Below are 25,945 nucleotides of genomic sequence, written 5' to 3'. Positions count from 1 at the left end.
GCACATATGGAAGGTCAAATATGCAGATTATACTTTTTTATGTTATAAACCATGTCTAAACATTAATGAAGACATAAAAAAAAATACCCAGCTTTCACAAGTCAGACAACTAGTTCTAATCATTTATAAGCAAAATGGAAAAAAAAATTACACCATACACGTGTACAGTCGCTTCTTTGGATTAAAGTGGGCTCATTAGGAGGGAACTTCCTGAAGAAAATTAGCACCCAAACCATTTTGTTGCTTTCACACATGAACAGCAGCAAAAGCAGTAACACATATAACTGGAAGAAGGAAAAAAGAAGTATCCCCAGACTGTTACTGTTGGTGCCATTAGATTAGTGCAAATGATAGGACTCGCTGCCTGCAAGAAGAAGTAATTACAAAAAGTGTTTGAAAACTAATTAGAACAAATAAATGACACAGAGAGTTTCTGCTTTTGACAGTTGAAAATGGTTGTGTGTGTATGTGTTTGTATTCATGTTTTGAAAGGGTAATGGAGGAAAACAACTGGAGGTAATAACCAGTCTGTCATTTTGAAAATGATTTATCACAAAAAATTTAAATAAATACCTTAAGGAATCATGAAATTAGGTGGCAGGGTTGGGATTGGAAAAAAATAGGGATTGTTTGACTGTCCAACATCTCTGTTTGCTATATATATATATATATATATATATATATATATATATATATATATATATATATATATACACACACACACATACTGGTTGGCTCCATTTCTCTCTGTGTTAAATCAGGCTCAGTCTGTCACCCTCTCGCTCTCTCGCGCTCTCTCTCTCTCTCTCTCTCTCTCTCTCTCTCTCTCTCTCTCAGCTCACTCGTCTAAGCTTTACATGTGCCTGTGAGGACCTTGCAAGTAGGGCAAAAAATGCCTTGTTATGTATTTTGCATTCATTTATTAACTGATGTCCAGTTAATAATTCATTAATTAACTGATGCCCAAGTAAATTGCTCAGTATGGTGCCGAAATACGGGGTTTAGACAAAGCTGATATATATATATATATATATATATATATATATATATATATATCATGGCCTGGCTTCGCTGACGAAGATCTAGGAAGGGCGTTTTCCACGTCTGATGCAGGCACGCTCATGGCTGACAAGGCCAATGCGGGAAAAGCAGAGTCGGCCGCAGCGGTTGCAAGGGAAAGTCTGGACTGGGTTCGCGGCTGCAGCGTCGTGGTTCTTCCTCCTTCTGCGTTTGTCCTCAAGGCTGGCCCTGCGGTTGTTTTCGAAGGAGGAGACAGCTTGGTGGATGGTGCATCGCCAGGTCTCTCGATCAGCGGCTACTGCGGACCACTGGCGATGGTCAATGTGACAGGCACCGAGAGCTTTCTTCAAGGAGTCTTTGTATCTCTTCTTGGGTGCTCCTCTGTCACGGTGGCCAGTGGACAGTTCGCCATACAGCGCGATCTTGGGCAGGCGGTGGTCTTCCATCCTGGACACGTGCCCTGCCCAACGTAGCTGGGTCTTTAGCAGCACTGCCTCGATGCTGATAGTCTTTGCCTGCTCCAGGACCTCGACATTTGTGATGTAGTCACTCCAGTGGATGCTGAGGATGGTGCGAAGGCAGCGCTGGTGGAAGCGATCAAGCAGTCGTATGTGGTGCCGGTAGGTGACCCAGGTTTCGGAGCCATACAACAGGGTGGGCAGTACAACAGCTCTGTACACGCTGATCTTTGTGTCTTTCTTCAGGTGTTTGTTGTTCCACACTCTCTTGTACAGCCTGCCGAATGCGCTGTTTGCCTTTGCAAGTCTGTTGTCGATCTCCTTGTCGATCTTGGCGTCAGACGAGATGGTGCAGCCTAGGTAGCTGAACTGGTGGACCGACTTCAGCTCTGTCTCACCGATGTTGATGTGAGGAGCGTGGAATTCTTCCTGTGGGGCAGGCTGGTGGAGAACTTCCGTCTTTTTCAGACTGACTTCTAGGCCGAAGAGCTGCGCAGCCTCTGCGAAGCAGGACGTTATACGCTGCAGGGCCGCTTCTGTATGGGCGACGAGGGCAGCATCGTCAGCAAACAGAAGCTCTCTGATGAGTTGCTCCAGTGTCTTGGTGTGGGCCTGTAGCCGCCTCAGGTTGAATAGGCTGCCATCAGTGCGGTATCTGATGAAGATACCGTCGTCGTCGCCAAGATCTTCAGTGGCCTGTTGGAGCATCATGCTGAAGAAGATCGTGAAGAGGGTCGGCGCGAGGACACAACCTTGTTTCACTCCATTTCCAATTGGGAAGGGCTCCGAAAGGTCGTTGCTGTGTCTGACCTGTCCACGCTGTTCCTCATGTAGTTGGATGACCATGCTGAGGAATTTTGGGGGGCATCCTAGACGTTTCATGATCTCCCACAGACCTTTTCTGCTCACGGTGTCGAAAGCTTTCGTGAGATCGACGAATGTCGCATACAGTCCTTTGTTCTGTTCCCGACATTTTTCTTGTAGCTGTCTGAGAACGAAGACCATGTCAGTGGTGCCTCTGTTGGCTCTAAAGCCACACTGACTCTCTGGGAGATGTTCTTCGGCGATAGTAGGCACCAGCCGATTTAGGAGGACTCTGGCGAGGATCTTGCCTGCGATGGAGAGCAGAGTTATCCCCCTGTAGTTGGAGCAGTCCGACTTTTCTCCCTTGTTTTTATACAGGGTGATGATGACTGCGTCACGGAGGTCCTGTGGTAGTTTGCCTTGCTCCCAGCAGCAGACAAAGAGGTTGTGGAGTTTGGAGTGTAGTGCTGGGCCTCCATTCTTCCACGCCTCCGGCGGAATTCCGTCAACCCCTGCTGCCTTGCCACATTTCAGCTGTTCAATGGCCTTGACAGTCTCTACTAGGGTTGGTAGCTCGTCCAGTTGTAATTTCACTGGCTGTTGTGGGATGCGGAGAATTGCCGAGTCTTGAACCGTGCGGTTGGCGCTGAAGAGGGCCTGGAAGTGTTCCGACCACCTATTCAGGATCGACATCTTGTCTGTGAAGAGCGCCTGGCCGTCTGCGCTGCGCAAGGGACTCTGGACCTGGTATGAGGGACCGTACACCGCCTTCAAGGCTTCGTATAAGCCTCGGTAGTCACCAGTGTCTGCACAAAGCTGAGCCCTCTCTGCCAGGTTGGTCCACCACCCATTTTGAATCTCACGAAGCTTGCGCTGGAGGTTGCTGCATAAGAGCCGGAAGGTTGCTTTCTTCACCGGACAAGACGGTTGTGCAAGGTGAGCCTGGTGGGCTGATCTCTTCTTCGCCAGCAATTCTTGGATCTCCTGGTTGTTTTCGTCAAACCAGTCCTTGTTCTTTTTCGACGAGAACCCTAGGACTTCTTCAGAGGACTGCAGGATGGCTGATTTCAGCTGTGCCCATAGTGATTCTGGAGAGGGGTCTGTGGGGCAACTGGGGTCTTCAAGTTTGTCCTGAAGCTTCGCCTGGAATTCAGCTTTCACTTCAGCTGACTGAAAGTTGCCGACCTGGAATTTCTTCCTAGGAGCTCCTCCTTTCTTTGGTTTGGGCTTGAAGTGGAGCCTGAGCTTGCTGCGGACGAGGCGGTGGTCAGTATGACACTCCGCGCTGGGCATCACTCGGGTGTGTAGGACGTCTCGTACGTCTCTCTGGCGCATCAGGATGTAATCAATGAGGTGCCAATGTTTGGACCGAGGATGCATCCACGTTGTCTTCAGGCTGTCCTTCTGCTGGAAAATGGTGTTGGTGATGGTAAACTGCTGCTCTGCACAGAACTCGAGAAGAAGGCGCCCATTGTCGTTGCAATTACCAACGCCATGCTTGCCAAGGACTCCTTTCCAGGCTTCTGAATCTTGGCCAACTCTGGCATTGAAGTCGCCAAGGATGATGACCTTGTCGTCAGCAGGGGTGTTCTGAACGAGGTTGCGCAGATCAGTGTAAAACTTGACCTTTTCTGTGGGGTCCGCTTGGAGGGTTGGAGCGTACACGCTGAACAGAGTGGCATGCTGTTTGTTCCGTAGTGGGAGGCGCATGGACATAATTCGGTCTGAGTGTCCTGTTGGCAGGTTTTCAAGCTTGGAGGCAATGGTGCTCCTGACCATAAAGCCTACGCCATAAAGGCGTCTCTCAGTCTCTGGCTTGCCTGACCAGTAGAGGGTGTACCCAGCGCCGTGTTCCTGGAGGCTGCCTTCCCCTGCAAAGCGGACTTCGCTGACGGCAGCAATGTCAATGTTCAGTCTCTGAAGTTCGTGTGCGACTAGAGCGGAACGCCTTTCTGGGTGGTTGCTGTCTGCAGAGTCACGCATGGTTCGGATGTTCCAGCATGCTACCTTTAGTCCTTTTGCACCTAATTGTGAGGCAGGTGCCGGCCTTTTCTTCTCTATTGTTGTTCGACCGCGTTTGGAGATGCCCGTTGGCCGCGGTTAGCCAACTGGGGGGTATGGAGATGAGCATTTGTTTGGACCACCTTTTCTAGGCCCCTCTCCGTGTGGAGCAAGCAGTGCTGTCCCTAGAAAAGGCTGCTTGGTCGTTCAGGGTGCTGCCGAGTGATGCTGTCACCTCCAGGTCAACAATCAGGCGACCAATATCCTGAACCGCCTGCATGCAGGATTGGAACTGCGGCTTCCAGTGACATCTTCCACCTGCCGTTTTCGCCCCTTTCCCATCGCTACAGGGCTTGGAATAGTTGGTGGCGCGGACGTGGACGTGTCCTTCAAGCCTGCGCAATGGAATTTTTAGGTGGAGTGCAGTGTGCGCAGTACTGGCCCCACCCTTTACACCCGTGGTTCATCTGCCATAGCCTAGCAAGCTGGGACGGTGACAGTGAGGTCCTCAGGTCGTAGGTTTTATATCAGACTGTCCTTGTCCTAGCCTCTGGCTCAAAAACCTTCCTCGGAGGCACGGGGGCGCGGCTACTGAAAGTCGGGACATGGCCATGGACCCAGGGTCAATGCATGTCGAGACTTTCCTGCATTCCTTAGCACTTCATGGGTTTTACTTCAGACTTTTCCTTGTCTTAGATGGACTGCCTTCCCAGGCTATCGAGCTCCATCTGCCCACATGTGACAGGTAGCACAGGGTTACATGGTACCTGTGGCAGGTAGAGACCTGACCTGACTCAGATATATATATATATATATATATATATATATAGTTCATCTATTTGCTCTTAAGAAATTTTTGGGACTTCATATCAAAACACCAAATGATTTGTGTATGGCGAAACAGGTCGTTACCCTATTTCCATAAAATTGCCCTTGCAGTGTGTTAGATACTGGTTAAAGACTGTAGGTATGAGTGAAGAAATATTACCATATAAAGTGTATAAAATGAAAGATTACCATTTGACTTAGAATTGCGTGGTAAAAAAAATCTTGGGTTTCTGGTATTAGGAAATTTTTGTTTGAAAATTGATTCAGTTTTGCATGGATAAATCAAGGTGTTGAAAACACAAATGTCTTTTAAAAAAAACTTCATCAGCAACTGAATGATATTAGATGGCAAAACTGGGATTGAGCATGTGCAGAGCAGTGATAGATATTCTTTTTACAGAACATTTAAATCATCAATAAATTGTGAACAGTATCTGCTGCTTGATATTGACAGACATATAACTAAGGTATTTTATGACAAGATTTAGATGTGGAATATTGGACATCACGGTATAACATAACCGATATAAAATGTATGCAAGTGTGAATTTATTGTGTCCTCTGTGTAATAACGAAATGAAGATGAAAAACATTTTCTGCTTTGTTGTCAGGCTTATCATGATTTACATATTAAGCACATTCCACAAAAGTATTGTCAGGATCCATCCTTGTTCCGGACTGCGTTGCTTATGGCAACTGGAAGTGAACCACTAGTAAGGAATGTGTGTATGTATTCATACAAAGCCTTTAAATGTTAAGAAACGCACCATTATGCTTAGCTGAATTAACTGCTTCCAGTGTGCTTTTGTAATGCCTTCTGTCAGTTATTACTGTTTCAGTGTGTTACTCTGCAAATTCGTGTGAATTATTCACAAATACTTTACCCCCTTCAGAAGGGGCCATGGCCTATACTGATTAAACTTTTAGAGTTCGAGTTCTCTCTCGTCTCAGCTCTCTTTCTCTCTCTCTCTCGCTCACAGCTCTCTTTCTTCTATCAAACACATACACACGCACACATGTACGTACACACATGTGTGCGCGCACACACACACAAACACAAACACACACACTTTCACAGACATGCCCACTCACAATCTCAACCAGAAAGAGAAAGAAAGTTGCATCACTCCAGTTTAAACACACCTTTTTCTTGATCTAGGAGAAAAAAAAAGAAGAAGAAGAATATATGACAGTCATCCAGCCACCCTTCTACCCCCTGATGCCATCTCATCACTGAGACACCCACGTCTGTGGGGTTGTTTGTCTTCGCTCTGAGGCAAGCGCTCTCCTGGCCCAGCCTTGATGAGTAAATAGAACAGGCATCAGCGCAGCCTGGCCCCATTATTGATCAGCTTATTGGTGCGCAGAAAGCACGCATCGGGAGAAGTAAGGGGAGAGTGGGAGGTGGGGGGGGGGCAGCCTCCTCAACGGTCATCTTTTTTTTATATCCAGCGATTAGAAAAGCCTACAGTTATTACTAGGCGGAAAAGTTTCTCTGCCTCTCATTTTTCTGTGAAACACGGAAAGTCTCCATGAGTGGATTGGGTAACAGCTGAGGTAGTTGCTGAATCTGATGATATAAAGCATTGTTGCCGGGTGTGTTGGTTTTTTGGGTTGTTTTTTTGTTTTTGTTTTGTTATTTTGCCAAGCAGCTTCACCGCTGTATGATGGTGGTAGACTCTCACAGTGAGTTTGTGAATTAGTTTTATTTTGGTTCTGCTGTTGAGTTTCATTTTCAGTCAAGAAGGATTTGCTGTGACCAGAATGCAGCAAACAAACAGCCTGTGCCAAATGAATGAAGTTTGGAAAGAGCAAGAGGTTATCATTTGTGACTGCATTTTGAAATAGATCAGTGACTGCAGCAGAAGAAAGTGGAGTGGCTTTTCTCCTGATATTTGTGTTATGCAATGTCAAGTCTTTCTTGGCCTTGGTTGTCTTGTCTGAAGTTTCCCCAGATTGCCTCCACCCACTTATATACGGGTCCCTTTCTTCTTGATGAGGATTTCCCAGTTCAGTTGTAAAATTCTCTCAAGACACCTCTTCTGTTCTGCCTACCAGTTATTGACTAATGTGCTTCTTGAACTTTTGCTAGTCGTGTGTGTGCAGGTGTGTTTGCTTGGTGTTTGTGTGTACACACTAAGTTGATGTGTGTGTGTTTATGTATACATACTATGTACTGTAATTTTTTTTATTGTAAATGCCATGAGCTCCCTGCCATGGAGGTTTGAGTGTCAATCTTTATTGTTTATTTATGTACACACTCATGACTTTTTGAGTCTGTATACATATTCAGATATGGATCCATGATATTTGTGTCATGGTGCTGTTCCTTTCTTTAATAAATAAATTGTAATGCGTCGTTCATTGATGATTAATTGACAAGTAATTACACAGCCACATCATGTTTCACTATTAAGTGTCATCGTGAAATGAAAAGGTCTGGAACTAGTGAAGTCACCAGAAAGGATTGAATAAATGATCAGTAATGACTGAATGAGCATTGTATAGATTTGTCAGGCTGCCTGCCTTTCCCTCTCTCTCTCTCTCTCTCATTCTTCAGTTTATAAGAACCTATGTTTGATAATTAAAATTGTCATGCACCTAATTGTATGCGGGTACTTCTTTTTTTCTTCTTTTTTCTTCATCTTTTTTTTTCTTTTTTTTTTTCTTAATGTGAGATGGTGTCAGCTTGTGTCATGTGTGCCGGTCCAGCACAATACAACTGGTCTGTTCATTAGTGAAATGCATTTTTTCACTGACACCACTTTACTGGTCCATTGATAATCTGGTTTATATATTGTTGTTGTACCTCAGTAGTTGTTCAGTTCGACTTTTTTCTTCTGTTTTGTACGAACAACACTACCTCTTTTTTTTTTTCTTTCTTTTTTTTTTCTTCCCCCGCCCCCAACCCCCGCCCCTCCCCTTCCCTTAGATTTTCCTATTGAAAATTGTCTGCTTTTATTTTGTACTACATGTATTTTCATTTGTGATATTCATTCTATCATTTTGCACTGAACATATTGTGTCATCTTCTTCTCTTCCATCTTTTGATCTTTTTCTTCTTCTCCTCTTTGTCATCCTCCTCCTATTCTGTTCTGTATATATAAAAATTATAATCATGTGTGTGTGTTTTGATTGTATTTTGATTTCTTTTTCTTCCTTTTACTCATTATCGCTTCTTTAGCTGTATTCCTTCTCTAGGGTGAGGGCTGGATGTAAAAAAGCATGTTACTTTCTTATCAGTTATCTAGATAGTGTTACCCTTGATAATAAAGATTTTGTCTTGTCTTCTCTTGTCTCATTCTCTGTCTATAGCTCTGTGTGTGTGTCTCTCTCTCACTCTCCTTTTCTTTCCCTTCTGTTTTATGGTTGTTGTTTTCTTCTTTGCATCCTTGTGGAAGATGGAAGCATATAAAAAAAAAGCACATGTATAAGTTTGTGTTTAACCCACACTGATATAGATTTTTGTTGTCTCCTCTCTGTGTGTCACACACACACACACACACACACACACACACACGTGTGTGTGTGTGTATGTGTGTATGTGTATATATATATATATATATATATATATATATATATATATATATATCTCCATGCCTTCCTCCCTCCAGCTCTCTCATTCTCCCATTCTCCCTCTCTACCTCCCTAAGACAAGAGAAGACCAGACCTTTTTTCAATTTGTGTGCATGTGTGTGTTTTCAGTTATTTGGTGGGGCGCTGCTGGCGATAGGGTTGTGGGCATGGGCAGAAAAGGACACGCTGGCCAACTTCAGCAAACTGACCAACATTGCTCTGGACCCCGCTCTCGTCTTCATTGTCACTGGCCTCACCATGTTCGTCATTGGTTTTGCTGGCTGTGTTGGCTCTCTCAGGGAAAACACCTGTCTACTTCTCTTTGTGAGTTGTGTGCGAATGCACATGTGTGTGTGTGTGTGTGTGTGTGTGTGTAATCATTTTGGTAGTTGTTTCGAAAGAATTCCAGTAGATAAGTTTATGCTTTGGTTTTGATTAGTACTTTAGATGTGCCAACAATGAGATGGAGACAGTGATAAATCTGCCTATGTGAACGAACACACAAACTCTTTTTTGATGATGGAAGTGGAATAAGCAAGGATATTATTATTATATATATGCTTTTTTACATCCAGCCGTCAGGGCAAAGAGAAATGAAATCAAAATATTCACAAAATAAGAAAACACTGTGGAAATACAAGCATGACACTCAAATACACAGTAAACATTTACAGGTACATATAATCATAATACTTGCATTCATGACAAAAATGTATGACATATATGGTTGTAATACAGTGAGAGAGAGAAAGAGATAGATGATGATGATATTTATGATGATGTTGATGATGACAATGATGAAGTACACATGGGACATTTGGATACACACAAATACATGCGTAAATATTCACATGTATATATTCCTGCAGTTGCAGACAGACCAAAGCAGAAAGACAAAGCAAGAGGATGAGAGAATTTTGAACAAAATCATTGAAGGTGTCGGAAACTTCTTTCATTGGGTTATTAAGTGAGAATGATATGCATTTTAAAATTTGTTTAATGAGGTGTGGTTATAAATGCAGAGAGGATGGAATATTGTTCCAGAGTGAACCACCAGAATATGAGGCTGGATTTCAAAAGATCAATTCTAGGAAGAGGCAGCATTAACTTATGAGCATGGTGATTAATATTAAAATGAAAGGAACTAGTAATTGATGGTGGAGCACAACCAGATAATATTTTGAACATAAAAACTGCTTTGTTATATATTGAGTTCCAGTTTCATTGGAAGAATGTCCATCATGGTATAGTCTGTAAAGGACAAGGAAGAAGATTTTAGTAAAACTAATATCAGAGCATGTCTGTGTAAATACTTTGCAGAATTTCCAGTATATTTACAGTTGCAAGATCCCAGACAATGGATGCATAATACATGAGATTCAATGAAGGCATGGAAAAACATTTTACGGGAATGGATATCTGGGAAATGTTTTACCTTGGATAGCTGATAGATCTTTTTAGAGAGAGTATTGCATATTATTCCTACATGTTCAGCCCACAAGAGGTTGTCAGTTACTACCCTTAAAACTTTATGGAACTCAACTCCATTGATGAACAGGGGAAGACAAATACCCAAGATGTTCTGACACTTTTATCTGGTGGTTAACATGTATTTTGTTTTATGTGGGTTTCAGCATGGTTTAACTCATACCATTCTACTAATTAATTAATATTTGTTTGAAATGATGCACATATTTCATCCCTTTTATATTACCAGCATGCAGGGTTGTGTTATCTGTGAACATTTCACAGAGCTGTCAAAGATAGGGGCAGATCTTTGATATAAATGGAAAATAGTATATGTCCAAGGGCAGAATCCTGAGGTACACCACTAGCATAAGAGAAGATTTATGCCCATTGACCAGCACCAGTTGTTCTCTTTTATCCAGGAATGAACAGATAAGTTCTAGTGTGTCACTTGATAGGCCATATTCATATTGTTTAAGTTTTTTCAGAAGAAGAGTGTGTTCTGTTACATAAGGCTTTGGCAAAATCAACAAAGACAACCCCAGTGATTATAAATATTATCATTTATGTTAGTAAGCCATTTATCAACTAACTTGGTTAGTCAGTAGTGCAGTGTGACATGAGTGGTGTTTCCTAAATCCCAGCTGGTGAAGATGAAACAGATCAAATTTTTCAAAATGACTAAGGAAATGCTTTCTGATGTGATTTTCTAAAGGTTTATCGACAACAGATTAAATAGAAATATTTCTGTAGTTAGAAGTACAGTCACTAGATTTATGAATTTATGAAGAATGATTTTTGCAAATTTGAATGTTTGGGGAAATTATTTTCGCTTATAGATGTTTATACACAGGTTAAAAACATAAATGAATGTTTCAGAAATAAAAGGAGCAGCAGTCTTTAGAATTTTACCATCAATACCATCTAGTCCACGAGTGCTTGTTTGTTTCAAGTGAATTAAAGCATTACAAACTTCATGAATGGACATTAGTGGGATGTTCAGGTCAGAAGATATATATGTTATGACACACAAAATTCTTTTAACTTTTCAAGATTATTCAGTACACACCTATCACTAGAATCAGATCTTACTGTAAAATTAGCTATTTCACAAAAGCGAGTCTTAAGATCTTCTGGATGCAGATTAGTAACTAGCTTACTAAAGTGGATTTTACATTAATCTTGTTACTTGTTTACTGGTTAATGACATTCCAGATTGACCTGCTGTCAGATTTAGAAGAAACAACAAGGTATCAAAAATGCTGGACTTTAGCTAGAAGTTTGAAATGGTTGACAAGATTTTTGTTTCTTAAAATTCTTCCATAGAGCCTTTAGACAGAAAGAAGTCGTGCAAAGTCATGGCATCAACAAGGTGTTTGGACAGCCAGGGTAACTTAGGATTGTCTCTAATATGTTTGGATTTATATGGTGCCTGCTTATCATAAATATTTCAAAAGTTATGGTACAAAACTTCAGAGGCCTTATCAGGAGTTATAAACTGGTATACCCAAGAAAAACATGAGTTGTTTAAATCATGTAGGACTTTATCTTTGTCAAAATGTAAAAAGCATCTGTAAGTGACAAATTTATTACCATTCTTTGGGATTTTTACTCTCTTTTTTTTGACTGTGTAAGGCAAACTGGATACTGATCGCTACAACCATAGTCTGGCAAGCATACTTCCAATATGTTATTTTTATAGCTAATATAAGTATGAATGTGATCTATAAGAGTTTTTGGTGTTGCTGATATTCTTGTGGGCTTAGCAATCAACTCAACAAACTGAAATGATCTAAATGAATGTGTCCAGGCTTTGTTACATTTATTTTAAGTAAATCAATATTGAAATCACACAGCAGTATCACCTAATCTGAATGCAAGAATATTTCTTCCATCACCGAAGCGAAATTTTCTATCCACTTTGCATGTTCAGCTGGATTTCTATACATGAAACCCAGAAGAATTGGTTTTGTTGGGGGTTTTTTCAAATTAATTTTGATCCAGATTGATTCAGTATTGTTGTGATCATGAAGCTGAACTCGTTTAAACTGAATACTGTGGTGAATAAATACACATAAACCTGTCTCTGGGACATTCAGCATCAGCTAATTTATTTTGTAAGTTATTAATATTAAGAAACGCAACTGATAGACCATCCTTTGATGGCCACAAATCCATAGTATGTGTCATAATTTACACAAAACATATGCAAAAGTAAAACAAAATAAGATGATGGGTAATGAATATATTGAATTAAGAAAAGGGGATGATGTAAAAAAAAAAAAAAAAAAAAAAATTTAAACACAAGCAATGAAAAACTGCAAAAATGCAAAACGGGTTTTTCTTTGCTGTTTCACAGTGAAACAGTATCTGCGTTGCACTGCCACAAAGAACATCACTGGTCATTCAGCGAAAGATCAATTCAGCCAATGTTGCCTGTGAACCACAAAATAAAATGTGAATCACAAAGCAAAAGCCACAAAAGTGAAAGAAAACATACAGGTCCAGCAATTTGTGGTTCCATTGAAAAACTTCCAACACTTGTGCATGTAAACACACACACGCATGTAAAAAGTGCATAAATATAACAAACACATTCAAATATTCAAAATTAATGAAATGGTTGCAAATAAAAAGCAAAGGAAAATTATCCATCTCAAGCAGTAGCATAGGCCCATTGCCAGAGTGAAACAAAACATGTCCGCCCACCATGGCGACAACAGCTCAACAAGGAGAGTGTCACTGTGTCTTTAAGTGTGTCATGAAGAGAGAGAAATTAATTATTTTAATGGAAATTGGCTACTAGGCTACAATTCAAAACACGAAAGGGGCAAGAGTAGGTTTGGGGTAAGTAAGTGAGTGTTTAAGAAAGAGAAAGAGAGAGACACTCAGACAGAAAGGTGGGTTGGGGAAACTGGGTATTCAGTGAGAGCAAGAGAGAACTCAGAAAGGGCAAGAGGAATCTGTGGCTAACTGGGAAAAAAATTGCCAGGGGACAGTTTTGACAGGGAGACCTTGGATGGTACTTCAGAAACTTTGAGACCTGCCCGGCCCACCAGCATAGGATATGACTTGGCAAGGGTGCTGCTAACCCTGTCAGCATCAGTAACAGACCATGCCAAACCACAGACAGTGCTACCCATTTCACTTACTTCCGTATTGATTTGTGGCTTGTGAATAGTATGCATGCACTTTATGCTCCTTCCTCACAGTGTTCAGGAACCGTTCCCTTTTATTATTATATATATAGTTCAAAGCCAGGGGATATCTTGGGCTTAGATATGTGTCTCTGTTATCAAAATAAGTGTCCTCAGGGCTTTGCTTGCTGTTATATTTTTGCAGATGGATGTTAGTTTGGTGTTTAGTTTGGTGGTTGGGTCAGTTTATTTGGTCAGTTAAGATGTGTGTTCACACATGCATGCATGGGTGTTTGTCTCACACTGTATACATATCTTTTATATAGAAATACACACACACACACACACACACACACACACACACACACACACACACACACACACACACACACACAAGTTTTAATTATCCTTTCACTCCTATTGGAGTATGGAGGAATACTGCTAAATAAACTTTTCATGCCCAGAACAAACATTTCCAAATACACAACAATGTCACATAAAAGTTGAGAAAACACAAATGTCTTTGAACTCCAAAAGTATAACTAGGCAACATTTGCAAATCTAATCATCTTACTTACAGCTAAAATGACTTTTTTGCCTCCTTTGAGCATATTACAAAAATTAAAAACCGATTTTGGACACACACACACACACACACACACACACACACACACACACACACACATGCCCACATGCTTACACACACACACACACACATGCCCACACAGAAAAGAGAAGAAATACACAATGAACATCGATTTGCTCTAGGGATTTTGTGGGATGCGTGTGCGATAAAAAAAAATAAAATAAAATAAAATCTTTTATTTTTGCAGAATCTAAAATATGTGTTGTTTACGAAGAAGAGAGCAAGTCAGTGTGTGAAAACTGGATGTTATATATTGTTTTTACTGATACTGTGATAGTTTTTAACATTAAGTAACTTTTTACAGGAATATATATATATACATATATATGTGTGTGTTGTTTATTCTTAACTAGTTGCAGACGGAATTTTAGCCAAATGTGTAGCTATAGAATGAATATGAAAAGGCCATTACATGGATCGTTTTCTTTTCAATCGCCAAAGATGTGGAACAAGCTCCCTGATAACCTCCGTCATTCTGATTCCCTCGCATCTTTTAAATCTCGTCTCAAAACTCACCTTTTCCCTCAGCAATAAGTTCAATTGTGGCAGGTCCACAACTACATGCATGTATATGAATGTGTATTGTGTGTGCGTGTGTTTATGTAAGTTTGTGCCTGCCTATGTGTGCGTATGTGTTAGGGTAGCTGTTAGATACACATGTATGTTCAAATGTATGTATGCAGTGTGTGTGTGTGTGTGTGCGTGCGTGTGTGTGTGTGTGTGTGTGTGTGTGTGGTCACATTTTGGTGTGTGTATGTAACATAGATATAATGTTTTATGTTATCAAAAGCGTTTTTGTAAAGCACCTAGAGCAGATTTCTGGATAGTGTGCTATATAAGTATCCATTATTATTATTATTATTATTATGGTTCAGTATGGTGATGCTAAAGCACAGACAAAAAAAATAAACAACTATGAACAGAAGTGTGAAAAAGAGGTCAGTAAAAATTACCATTTTAGTTAAATGAAACAGAATAGTCTTACAGTTGTGTTGTTATTTAGTTATGTGATGCAGGAGCACAGGAAACAATAGATGTAGAAATGATTGAAGTGCAAAAAAAATAATAAATCAGTGAAAGTTATGTATATGAAACGGAACAGACTTATGCAGTTATGGTTATGTTGTTATCGCTCGCAAAATCTTCCTCAAACTGATCAGAAGAAATGTTTCATGACATGATAGGTCATGTGGCATGGCACAGTATATCACTGTATGAACAGGGGAAAGAGAGTTGTTAGATACTGGTTTTATGTGTATATATTATATAATGTATCTGGAAATTGAAAGTTCATTTATTCAGACAGACAGATTGATTTTTAGTAATTGTACAGAAAGCTGTTTATTCTTTATGGTTTAGGATAAATTGTTGTCTTTTTTCTGCCTTGTTTTATATATCATATTTACTATTTCCTGAAATTGTTCTTCATGTTTTGTTTAAGTACTTTTTTTTTCCTGAGAGGTTATTTGTTAGATATTCTGTGTGTACTGTTTTAATGTCCATGTCTTTAAAAAAAAAATTTTTTTAAACATAAATAAATACATTTAGAAAATAAGAAGGGAGAAAAAAAGCCTTGGAAGAAATGATTGAGAGAGATAGATGTAGAAGATAACTGTTCTGATTTGTTTAGTGATCAGTAAGAAATCTTGTGTGTGAGTAATTTGATATAAACGATAGAATCTGGGGCATACACTTTCGGTGTGTGTAGTGTGTGTTGCCCAGTCTGTCTGTCTGCTTTCTGTCTCAGTCTGTGAATGTGTGTGTGTAGTGTGTCACTATGTACTTGTGTCTGTTTTCTTCTGTTTTGCTCTTTATTGGGCTAGCAACTACTAACAGTGTGCAGCCTTGATGTTTTCTGGCTTTTATTGTCTGTGTGTGTGTGTGTTTATTACGTCTGTGTCACCCTGTTAACACTGATCACTGGCTGTCATATGTTTCAGTTTATGATCGCCTTGAGCATTATATTTGTGCTGGAGCTGTTGTTGGGGATCCTGGGTTTTGTATATAAAGACTGGGTAAGTTGTTTTATTTTCTTTTAGTTGGGTGTTTAAGTGTACGTACATGTATGAGTGTGTGTATGTGTGTGTGTGTGTGTGTGCATGCGTGCGTGGGGAGGGGGGGGCATGTGTGTGAATGTACTTGCATATCTTTGTGTAGCCTGTTTTTTCAAGTTTTTTGTGTGTATGTATGTGTGATGGTGCATGTTGATGTGTGTGCTTTGTAAATTCATTGAATAATACTTCAGAAAATAATGTTTCATATTATTGATCTTCTTTGTTTTTGTTTCATTGTTTTGTGTGTGTGTGAGTGTTCAGTTTTGTATACACCACTGGTTTGTTTGTTGTTTGTTTTTATCAGTAGTTCCATGGTTGCTATGCAATAAAGGTCAAAATAATTATAAGGAATATCTAATGTTTGTGAGTTTCAGTCTTTTTATTTATTTATTTATTTTGAGTCTGAAGACAATATAAAATTTAAAGATCAGAACAAATGATATTGTCACCATTTTTCCAATGGGAAGTTAATCCAGTTATACTGTAGGAATTAATTTTCATAAAATGGAATCTAAAAGTAAAACATTACATTTTGAAATATCACTCTGGGCATAGAAAAGCGTTTGAGTGTACACTCAGTGTGAAGATCTTACACTATCTACATTCACCCAAGGTGGTGTTTTTTTTGGTTTTGTTTTTTAGGAAACCACAATTTCATGAATATTCATTAGTTAGCATGTGCGATATGTCATTGAAAGAAAGGGAAGGAGCCTACTGAATTTTATTGAGGAGGATTTCTGCATAGTGCGTATCATGGCTAAAAACTTACTGAATTATTTGTATCCACGATTAACCACAAAAATCAGCAGATCTTCTTTCATTTTGCCGAGAACATTGCCTTTGAAATAGTTATATTTTGTTTGAACTGTGTATGTGCCTTTGAAGAGGTTTTTTTGGTGTCCATTTCCAGTGGACGCAAAAAAGTGTGACATATATATATATATATATATATATATATATATATATATATATATATATATATGTATGTATGTATGTATATATATGTATATATGTATATATTTTTTGTTTTTGTTGTTTTTTTAGGGGGTTTAGTTTGTTTGAAGTGCAGACTCCTAACATGGAAATAACACTGGTCTGTTCTTCTTTACCAGGACCTTCTTAGATAATTGAAAATTATTGAAATAACCTGATTTCAACAGTGTTATCACCTGAAATAGAGTAATCCATTTATCATGCTAACGTTAAGTATTAATTTTGGATGTGACTGGAAGGTGTGTTTTGGCCCTGTGAATTGTCATTTTGCTTCCTAGCTTTACACTGGGGATACAACCCCACTCCTGCACCTTTTTTTTCTTTCTTTCTTTCTTTTTTGTTTATTTGTTTGTTTGATTTCATAATATTGACTACAGCACACACTTTTAACGATTTTTTTCCTTGTGATTCCTTTGTTGGATAAAGTGTTTGTCACAAGTGAGTCTTGAATGTTGAAGGCATTGCCTCTCTTGTTATAGTTGCTGAAGTTTGAATCTGTATTTTTCATTTCTTTTCTTTTGAAGTTGAATGTGTTTGTAAATTCATAAAGCCTATTTCCAGATCTTTACATGTCAATTGATAGATTGTATGTCTGTGTGCATGTCTTTTAACCAATTCAGTGCCTATAAAACGTCAGCTGATGTCTGCATAAAGTGTTGCCATAGTGCTTATAAGATGTTCACAGATGTATTGCATATGTTCTGAGTTTACCTTCACTGGATTTTGGTTCAATGAAAATAAACAGACTCTGAATGGTTAGTCTGATTTGTCTGGAAATACTTTTCAACTGAACATACATCAGGTAGAAGACCCCTTTCTTCTTGATAATGATTTGCTAACTGGACTACGTGGAATGTGCATAGAAAGAAGGTTGCATCATGTGCAAATAAAAATAGATGTTGAAAACTTTGTCCTGTAAACAGAGTGGTAACAATCAGTGGATTTACATGATTTTGCAAGCTGTGCTTATGATTATTGATAGCTGTAATGATGGTGATTGGCTTGAACACTAAAGGTGAATGACAACAGTGACAAAACTGACAGCCCATTTGATGCAAATTCATTCAAGAGTACTAAGACGATAGGTCCAATGCCAGCCATGGGTGTGGAAGTGGGCGTTGCAGTTGGACGTCAGTGAACTGTTATTTCAATGCATACTTCTGGAAATAGACAACCGCCAATGCTCCACAATTTTCATGAAACATAGGTTTGAAAGTGCAATGAACAAGAAACAATTGCTTTTAGTTCTAACACTTTTTGTCACTGAATCAGATGGTTGACCTGTTTGAAGTGGAGGCAAATCGTATATATAGAAGACACTTGAATCGGCCCAGGTGCAACCTGGAGGGAGTGTCATCAAAGAACTTCACCCAAATACTGGGGAAAATTCCTAGCTGTCAAAAAACTTGACTGCTCAGTTTCTGAGAACATGATTGACTTTTAGGTTAACTGTATTCACGTTTGTCATTGTAATGATTGTTGGGAGAGTTTTTCACTTACATATCTGCACGTGGTGTGATTTGTTTTCATAAACTTATAGACTATTTTAATTTCTTCTACAGGTATAATCTGACAATAGGCATGATATTTCCAACTGTATTTTGTTTGTTTTCCTCATGAATGCCATTCTGTGAAGGTGGAAATAGACTTTTTTGTTGCACACAAAAATTATTGTCTTCACTTTCAAATGCCTGAACAGTTATCTTCAAAGTAATTGTGATAAAAGCCCAGATTCAGAATCTGTATTCATTTTTCTTGACAAAAATGTTTACTTTCTTTCTGTACCTACAATAGTTTTTGTATTTGATTTTTTTTCTTACCCCAGAATCCTCAGACTTTCCAAGCAAGGGGAGAGCTTTTTTTCACAATATTCTCTGGCACTGAACTGGTTAAATCTGTATTTTGCATGTTTGATCAAAACAAAACAACTCTTTGAGCATGTGTGTTTGTGTTTGGTTAAAATAGTGATTATTTGACCATGAAAAGTGGCAGATGTAAGAATCTTATGATGCTGATATCTTCTCACATTTTGTGATTACAGTTTCCAGTAGATGGATTAATTTGTACTAGTGTCCTCTGATTAGTGTCAAAGGTTCGTGATTATTGCTGAAGCGGCAAAGCATGAGTCAGCCAAATTGTTTCATGGTTTATGGTCATTGCTCACACCAACATCTGGAGGCTTTGATGAAAGTGGTGTGTGTCACTCTCATTGAGTGTTGCACTGGTGCCTATGTCAACAGAAAATTGGAAGCATTAGAAAGAGCAAGATTAATGAAGTGAAACCTGATATAATGTCAGTTGTTGTTGTTTAGGTATTCTCATACATACAGATAAACTGGAAGAAACCTGATATAATGCCAGTTGTTGTTTAGGTCTGCTCTTACGTACAGATAAACAGTGGGAGAACATTTAACAGATTTCTTCCTTTGGGAGGACCAGTTTGATTATGTCACAACAACAACATAAAATTATCCATTTGTGAAATTATTGACTCTTTATTTTTCTAGGAATTATTCTTATGACATAACAGTTATCAATTTTTTATGCATTATGCAACATAAATGTATTGATGTCTCATGTAATGTTTTCCTGATATTGATGCATTTCATCAGGAAATTTGATGTGAATAAAATATGATGGTTGATGTTTATGAATATGATTTTCTTATGTGTAATTGTGTATGGTATGTGGTTACATTCATGATTAGATGTACATATTAAATTACTATGTGTGTACAGGAATTATAATAAGATGTAGCAATAGTTGTTCAAAAATGAAATTCCATTGTATATGTGTGTGTGTGTTCTTTGTATTTTTCATGATATCATGTTGTGAATTATGTGTTTTATTAAAGATGGTTTTTGCAACGTGAAGTTGTTGACACTCACCTCTTGACTGAATGACAGGTGAGAGACCAGATGGAGAGTCAGGCAAGGAACATGATAGTGAACTACAGGGACGATGCAGATCTCCAGAACCTGGTGGACTGGGTGCAGCAGGATTGGGTGGGTACACTGCTGTTGTCACACTCTCTGCTATTCTTTTCTTTCTTCTTCTTCTTTCCTGCGTTCATGAACAGCAACTCCCATCTTCACCACATGCATGATCTGTGACAAGTGAGCTTTCATGTGTTTGACCATATTGCCCCTGCCCCCTCCTACAGCCTCCCAGCTTTGGTTGTCATTATTCATTTTCAAAAGTTTTCCTTGTAGGAATGATGATGCAATCTCACATATAAATAACCATGAATTTATGTCATGTGTCATGACGATACTTGTATTTACATATGATGATTACTTTGATTGTCTCCACAGTCAGATACATGTTTAGCAGTGTGATTGTTCAGTGAGATACGTGAGATGTAAGTCATTTGCTTCATGGGATGTTTTCTGTTTCAGTTGGGCTGCTGTGGAGTCCATCGATACGAAGACTGGGAGGCCAATGTGTATTTCAACTGCACTTCACCAGGAGTGGAAGCCTGTGGAGTGCCCTTCTCATGCTGCAAACACACAGATGTTAGTAAATGGATATGTCCACTTTCTTGTCTGCCTTTGACGTTTGTGTGTGTGTGTGTGTGTGTGTCCTTCTAATGTCAGTAATGGGGTAAAAGAAAATTATGTTAAAAAGTATACCTCATGTAAACATTTTCTGATTCACCATCATAATATAAGTATGAAGATTAAGTAAGATGATTTCATGATCAAAGTTTACAAAGTATGACCTTTAACCAAGATCAGTTGACCATCAGATTTTAACCAAGATCAGTTCACCATCAGATTTCAGAAGTCTCATAATTCACTCTGCTTAATGGATGCTGTATTTCATACTGTGTATGACATTACCTTTTCTGTCATTTGACTTCCATTATAACTTGTTAATGAGGATTCTGTTGTTGTTTTTCCCAGGAGATTATGGTGAACAGACATTGTGGGTACGATATGATGAAGTTGACTCACGTAAGTGATTACTTTTCTCTGTCTCTGGCTGCCTGATTTTTTGTGTCTCTGTATTGGTCTCTTTTTCTGTTTCTCACTTTCTCTCTCATTTCTTCTCCCTCCCTCTCTCTCTCTCGCTCTCTTCTCTCTCTCTCTCTCTCACTCTCTCTCTCTCTCTCTCTTTCCGTCAGTGAATGTAGTTGTATGAAGAATAATGTTCATTGCCAAAATCCCTGAAGAATGATTTGCCATAGTGTAAAATCACTCATTTTACCTGTTTGTTTACACAGAACATTATCACTTTTCTGTTTCTCTGTATCAGTCTCTTTCTCTTTTCCCCCCTCTCCTTCTTTCTCTTTCACTCCTAACACCCCCCTCACCCTCCCACCCCCTCATTCTATCTCTCTGTCAGTAAATGTGGTTGTATGAAGAACAATGTTCATTACCAAAGAAATGAAAGATTCATGAAGAACAGTTTGCAACGCCCTTTTTTTTTTCTTTTTTTTTTTTTACCTGCTTGTTTACACAAATCTTCTTCACCCAAAGAATAACTTTTTATCACTCAACGAAAAGCTTGGAGTATTTATACATAGGATTGTTTTGTTTTAATCATTGATAGGTTCACTAACATGCATGCTTTTCTTTCTTTCTTGATTAATACAGTAATTACATTGATTGATGCAACAAATTTGTTCGAATGTGTAAACTACCTTAAACAAATTCTTGTATTGGATACATGAAATAAGAACAGTATTTTCATATTAAAAATTTTAAAAAATAAATTTAAAAAAAGGCATGAAAGAAATCAAAGGGAGAGAAGGATGGAAGAATGGGATGCAAAATAGGTTGTTGTATACCACTTTTATTTAAATGGAAAAAGATAGGAGGTTGATGTCTGCCTTTCCCTTGATGAGGAAAGTTAAAAACAAAATGTTCAGCTCCTAATGACACCAACATGAAAGCGAAGTTGTGATACTTGTCTCCTCTCTGGAAAAGAAGTTTTCTCTTGTTTCTCTCTCTTTTTTTTTTTCTATAATTTTACTTTTCTTAAACAGAAGTTGCATATAGTCTGGCTTTGACAACAAGAACTTGCTTGACAAGTATCATGTGGACGGAGGACGTGAATTGTTCTTCAGTGTTTTCATAAACTAAATCAGTTTTAGTTGCTGTTTTTCAGTGTTCATGGGCCGCAATTCCCATACATGTACATTTAGATAGAGTACAAGTATATGACTGTTTTTATCCATCCATTTTGGCAGCTATACTCTGTTCTGGGAGAGTATACTGTTGGATTTCGACAAGGCTGTTTACTATTTCCCACTCTGATAAACATCTTCCTGGAGAGGATCATGACTGGTGCACTTGAACATGATAAAGGAACAGTCAGCATTAGTGGCAGAACAATTACCAACCTGTGTTTTGCTGATGACACTTACGGACTGGCAGGAAATGAAGATGAGCTTGTGAACCTGGTGGAATACCTTGACAAAACTCCTGCAGCTCATGGCATGGAGATCAGCGTGAAAAAGACCAAACTGATGAGCAACAACTCCAACAACATCAGCACCATTATCAGAATCAACAGTGAAAAACTGGAAATGGTCCAAAGCTTCAAGTATCTTGGAGCAATCATTTTGGATGAAGGATCCAAGCCAGAAATACTCTCCAAGATAGCTCAGACAACACCAGTGCTGACAAAACTGAGGCCCATCTGGAATGACAACAACATCACGCCCAGCTTAAACGTCAGACTGATGTGCTCCCTTGTCATTTCCATATTTCTGTATGCCTGCAAGACATGGAACTTGACAGCTGAACTGGAGAATAACTTATTCAGTAAGATACAGGCCTAAGGGATGAGATGCTTCCCGAAGTTCCTTGGCATCATATACAGGGACCATGTCACAAGCGATGAAGTGCATAAAAGAGTCATGCGAGTTATTAGGCCACATTATGATCTACTGACCACTGTAAAGAAAAGGAAATTAAAGTGGTATGGCCACATCTCGCGTTATCATGGCTGGCCAGGACCTTCCAGCAGGGACAGTACAGGGAGCAAGGAGAAGAGGAAGGCATAAGAAAAATGGAAGGACAACATCTCAGAGTGGACAGGTCAAACCTTGAGTGGGACACTCAGGACAGACAACCGTATGTGGTGCCCCCCCATTTTATCAGACTACTGTATAGATGGATGCATACTGTATATATTTGTGTTTCCAAAACCCACCGAACACTGTATTTACAGGATCTTCATTGTGCTTATTTGATATTTTGCATGTTTACACACACAAATGGATTTAGGCACTTGCAGACCTGCACATGTATTGACCTAGGAAGGGAGAAAAATCCCCACCCATAACCCATCTGTGGCTGATACAGGTATCAAATTGATGACCCACAGATTGAAAGTCCAATGCTTTAACATTTCAGCCATTGCACCTGTTTTTAGTATATATGCACACATTTATACTTAATTTTCAGTGCACTCATAGTCTTACTTTTCAATCTAGGTTCATGTATTTGTTCTTTGGTGTCTGTCAATAATTAATTCAATTTCTGAACAGAGGTGATTTTTTTTCTCCCTCCTCAGGACTACGACCGCAACATTCAGATATACACAACAGGCTGTATACCTGCTGGAGAAAAGTGGTTGGAGTCAAACCTTATACCTGTTGCTGGGGTGGCTGTTGGGATAGCACTGTTACAGGTAAATGTTTACCTCTTGTTTGTTTCTTTTTAGCTCTTTCCCCTGTCTGCTGTCTTTTTCTCTTTGACTTTGCAGTGTAAAACGAAACTAAAATTGATTTTTTTTTTCAAAACTTTATTGTAAGGACAGTGTTTGGTTAATGTTTAAAATAAACATACACACAGATAAATGCTTATAATATGAAGGCTTTAAGCATTGAAAACTGCATTGAAAGCATAGCGCTTGGTTTGTCATAATGCAAATCACTGTGGTTTTTGCTCCATGATGGTGATTATGATCATTTCTTTTCTTTACAATGGAGCAAAGAAAGAAAGGGTTGTGACTGATTTGTACATTGACTATTCTGTTGTGATCTCTTACAACCACAGGAGAGGAGGGGCTGTTTGGTGGTGGTTGCTTTTTTGGGGGGTAGGGATGAATGTGGAAGCTTCCCAGTACAGGTCACTGCAAGTTTAATGGTTTTAGTTTCCATTTACATATTGGTTTGTATTAATATTATAATTATATTATGATTGAAGATGATACTAATTAAAGGTTACTCATTGCAAGGAACAAAAAAATCTTATCATGAAGAATTTGTTTGTGTGGAAAATAAAACTTAATAAAGGCTATTCATGGCAAGGAACAACAACAACAAAATCTTACCTTAAAGGAATTGTTAGTGAAGATGATACTCCAGAAGCTTTAGAACATCTGTAAACATTTTGTTTTATTCAAAAGCTTGACACTTAAAACTGATTTTTTTTTTCACATCTATTTATACAATGTCATGTGTCTTTTTTTCCAGATTCTGGGGATTTGCTTTGCTCAAAATTTGCGAAGTGATATTAATGCGCAGCGTGCCAAATGGTCCTACTAGTTTTGGTGACTCCAGTTGTTGGACATGTCTCAGTTCTCACAGGACAACACCACAGACTGTCGATTCACTGTGGCAGTGAGGAGCTCTGCCTCTGTGCATGTGATGTGGCAATACAGACTTTTTACGTGGGCTGTCTTTGGCCACAGAGCAGTGGCCAAGAAGCTTCACAGTGTACAGAATTTCCCTTGAAAAAGAAATGAAGAATTTTGGAGCACCCTGAAAGTATTGCCCAGGTTGCTGGTTATCTCTTTTTTTTTTTTCTTTTTTTTTTTATCTGCTTATTGACTGATGATTTTTGACATTGAAACACATGTATTGTTGATACTTTCAGATGTGCTTTTTTATGTGCGTGTGTAAAATAAGTGAAGTTAACTTAAAGGGATGGAAAGAAAGGGATCAGACTACAAAATTTTGGTTTTGTGCAAGTCAAATCATGTTGTTGAATTTGCATTTACAACTTTTAGAATTATTTTCCTTCATGTTAATGCTGGTATGTGTGTTTTTGTTGTGAGATGTGGGGGTGAGATGTAACTTTGTTCATGTTGTAAACGAAAACTTTTGAAAGTTTTGACTCGTAATCAACTCATCCAGACAATCAAGCCCATATAGTCATCAACTCAAAAGTAAATAATGAAAGGATCTCAGACATTTGTGGTCTGTATCATAAACAGACGTGTGAAGGTTTGTCCAGTCATTTGACAAAAGTAAATGTGGTAAGTGCAAAAGAAATTCATCAAGGAAATTATCCATGTTGAATAGAACTACTTAACTGTGCTTCATGATATGTATTCTTTTACAGTACAAAAATGTGACACCCCATTATTTTCATTCATTAAATTAATTTCCCACACCACCACCTGAAAGAATCACAGAACCATTCACCACAATTGTTGTTGCACAAACTTCTCCATCACAAAACTCTTGATTTATTCTAATCATTATCACAAAATATTCACCACCTTAAAAACGCATGTCATGATTATTATTCCAAGAAGCCCTTTTCTTCACTTACATCACTATTAAAATTTTGTCTTCTTGGTTTCACTCACTCATTATCCATGATTATATTGTTGCAACAAACATAAAACCAAATGGAGATTGGAAATTCTTGGTATGAAAAAGCTCTTTGAAAAGTTGACTGCATGATTTGTGACAGTAGAATGTCATAACATGGATCATGCACAGAAGAATAGAACCTTCAGAACTAACATCTGAGCAACATTAACTCTGTCCTCTTTCTGAGTCACTTCTGCCATTTCTGCACACTTGAAAAAAAAGAAGTCAACCCTCCAAATTTTCCAGGAATAACCTTTTTTTCTTTTTTTTTTTTTTTAGACTGTCATTGTATTAAGATACTTTGACTGTCCATGCTTGGGTAGAGGGGAACTGTTCTTGAGTTTGAATAATATACCTGGACTGTTCTTTTTCTTTGAACAGCACACCTGGACTATTCTTGTTTG

The 25,945-nt window shown here is 38.8% G+C and overlaps 1 protein-coding gene across 1 annotated transcript in view; it reads left to right on the top strand.

Moving 5' to 3' along the window:
• Nucleotides 1-24,632, top strand: part of LOC143293152 (tetraspanin-5-like) — a 32,798-nt gene extending 8,166 nt beyond the window's left edge. Inside the window, exons 2-8 of the mRNA XM_076604073.1 lie at nucleotides 8,817-9,011; nucleotides 15,878-15,952; nucleotides 19,891-19,989; nucleotides 20,383-20,499; nucleotides 20,890-20,940; nucleotides 23,510-23,626; nucleotides 24,414-24,632. Coding sequence (XP_076460188.1) covers nucleotides 8,817-9,011; nucleotides 15,878-15,952; nucleotides 19,891-19,989; nucleotides 20,383-20,499; nucleotides 20,890-20,940; nucleotides 23,510-23,626; nucleotides 24,414-24,485 — 726 coding nt within the window. The 3' untranslated portion in view covers nucleotides 24,486-24,632. The remainder of the gene's footprint in view (nucleotides 1-8,816; nucleotides 9,012-15,877; nucleotides 15,953-19,890; nucleotides 19,990-20,382; nucleotides 20,500-20,889; nucleotides 20,941-23,509; nucleotides 23,627-24,413) is intronic.
• The last annotated feature ends 1,313 nt before the right edge of the window (nucleotides 24,633-25,945 follow it).

The sequence above is a fragment of the Babylonia areolata genome, chromosome 1, assembly GCF_041734735.1.
Source record: "Babylonia areolata isolate BAREFJ2019XMU chromosome 1, ASM4173473v1, whole genome shotgun sequence".
In the NCBI taxonomy this organism is placed as follows: Eukaryota; Metazoa; Mollusca; class Gastropoda; order Neogastropoda; family Buccinidae; genus Babylonia; species Babylonia areolata.
Note: the sequence above shows the minus strand (reverse complement) of the source record. Positions and strands in the feature narration are given on the sequence as shown.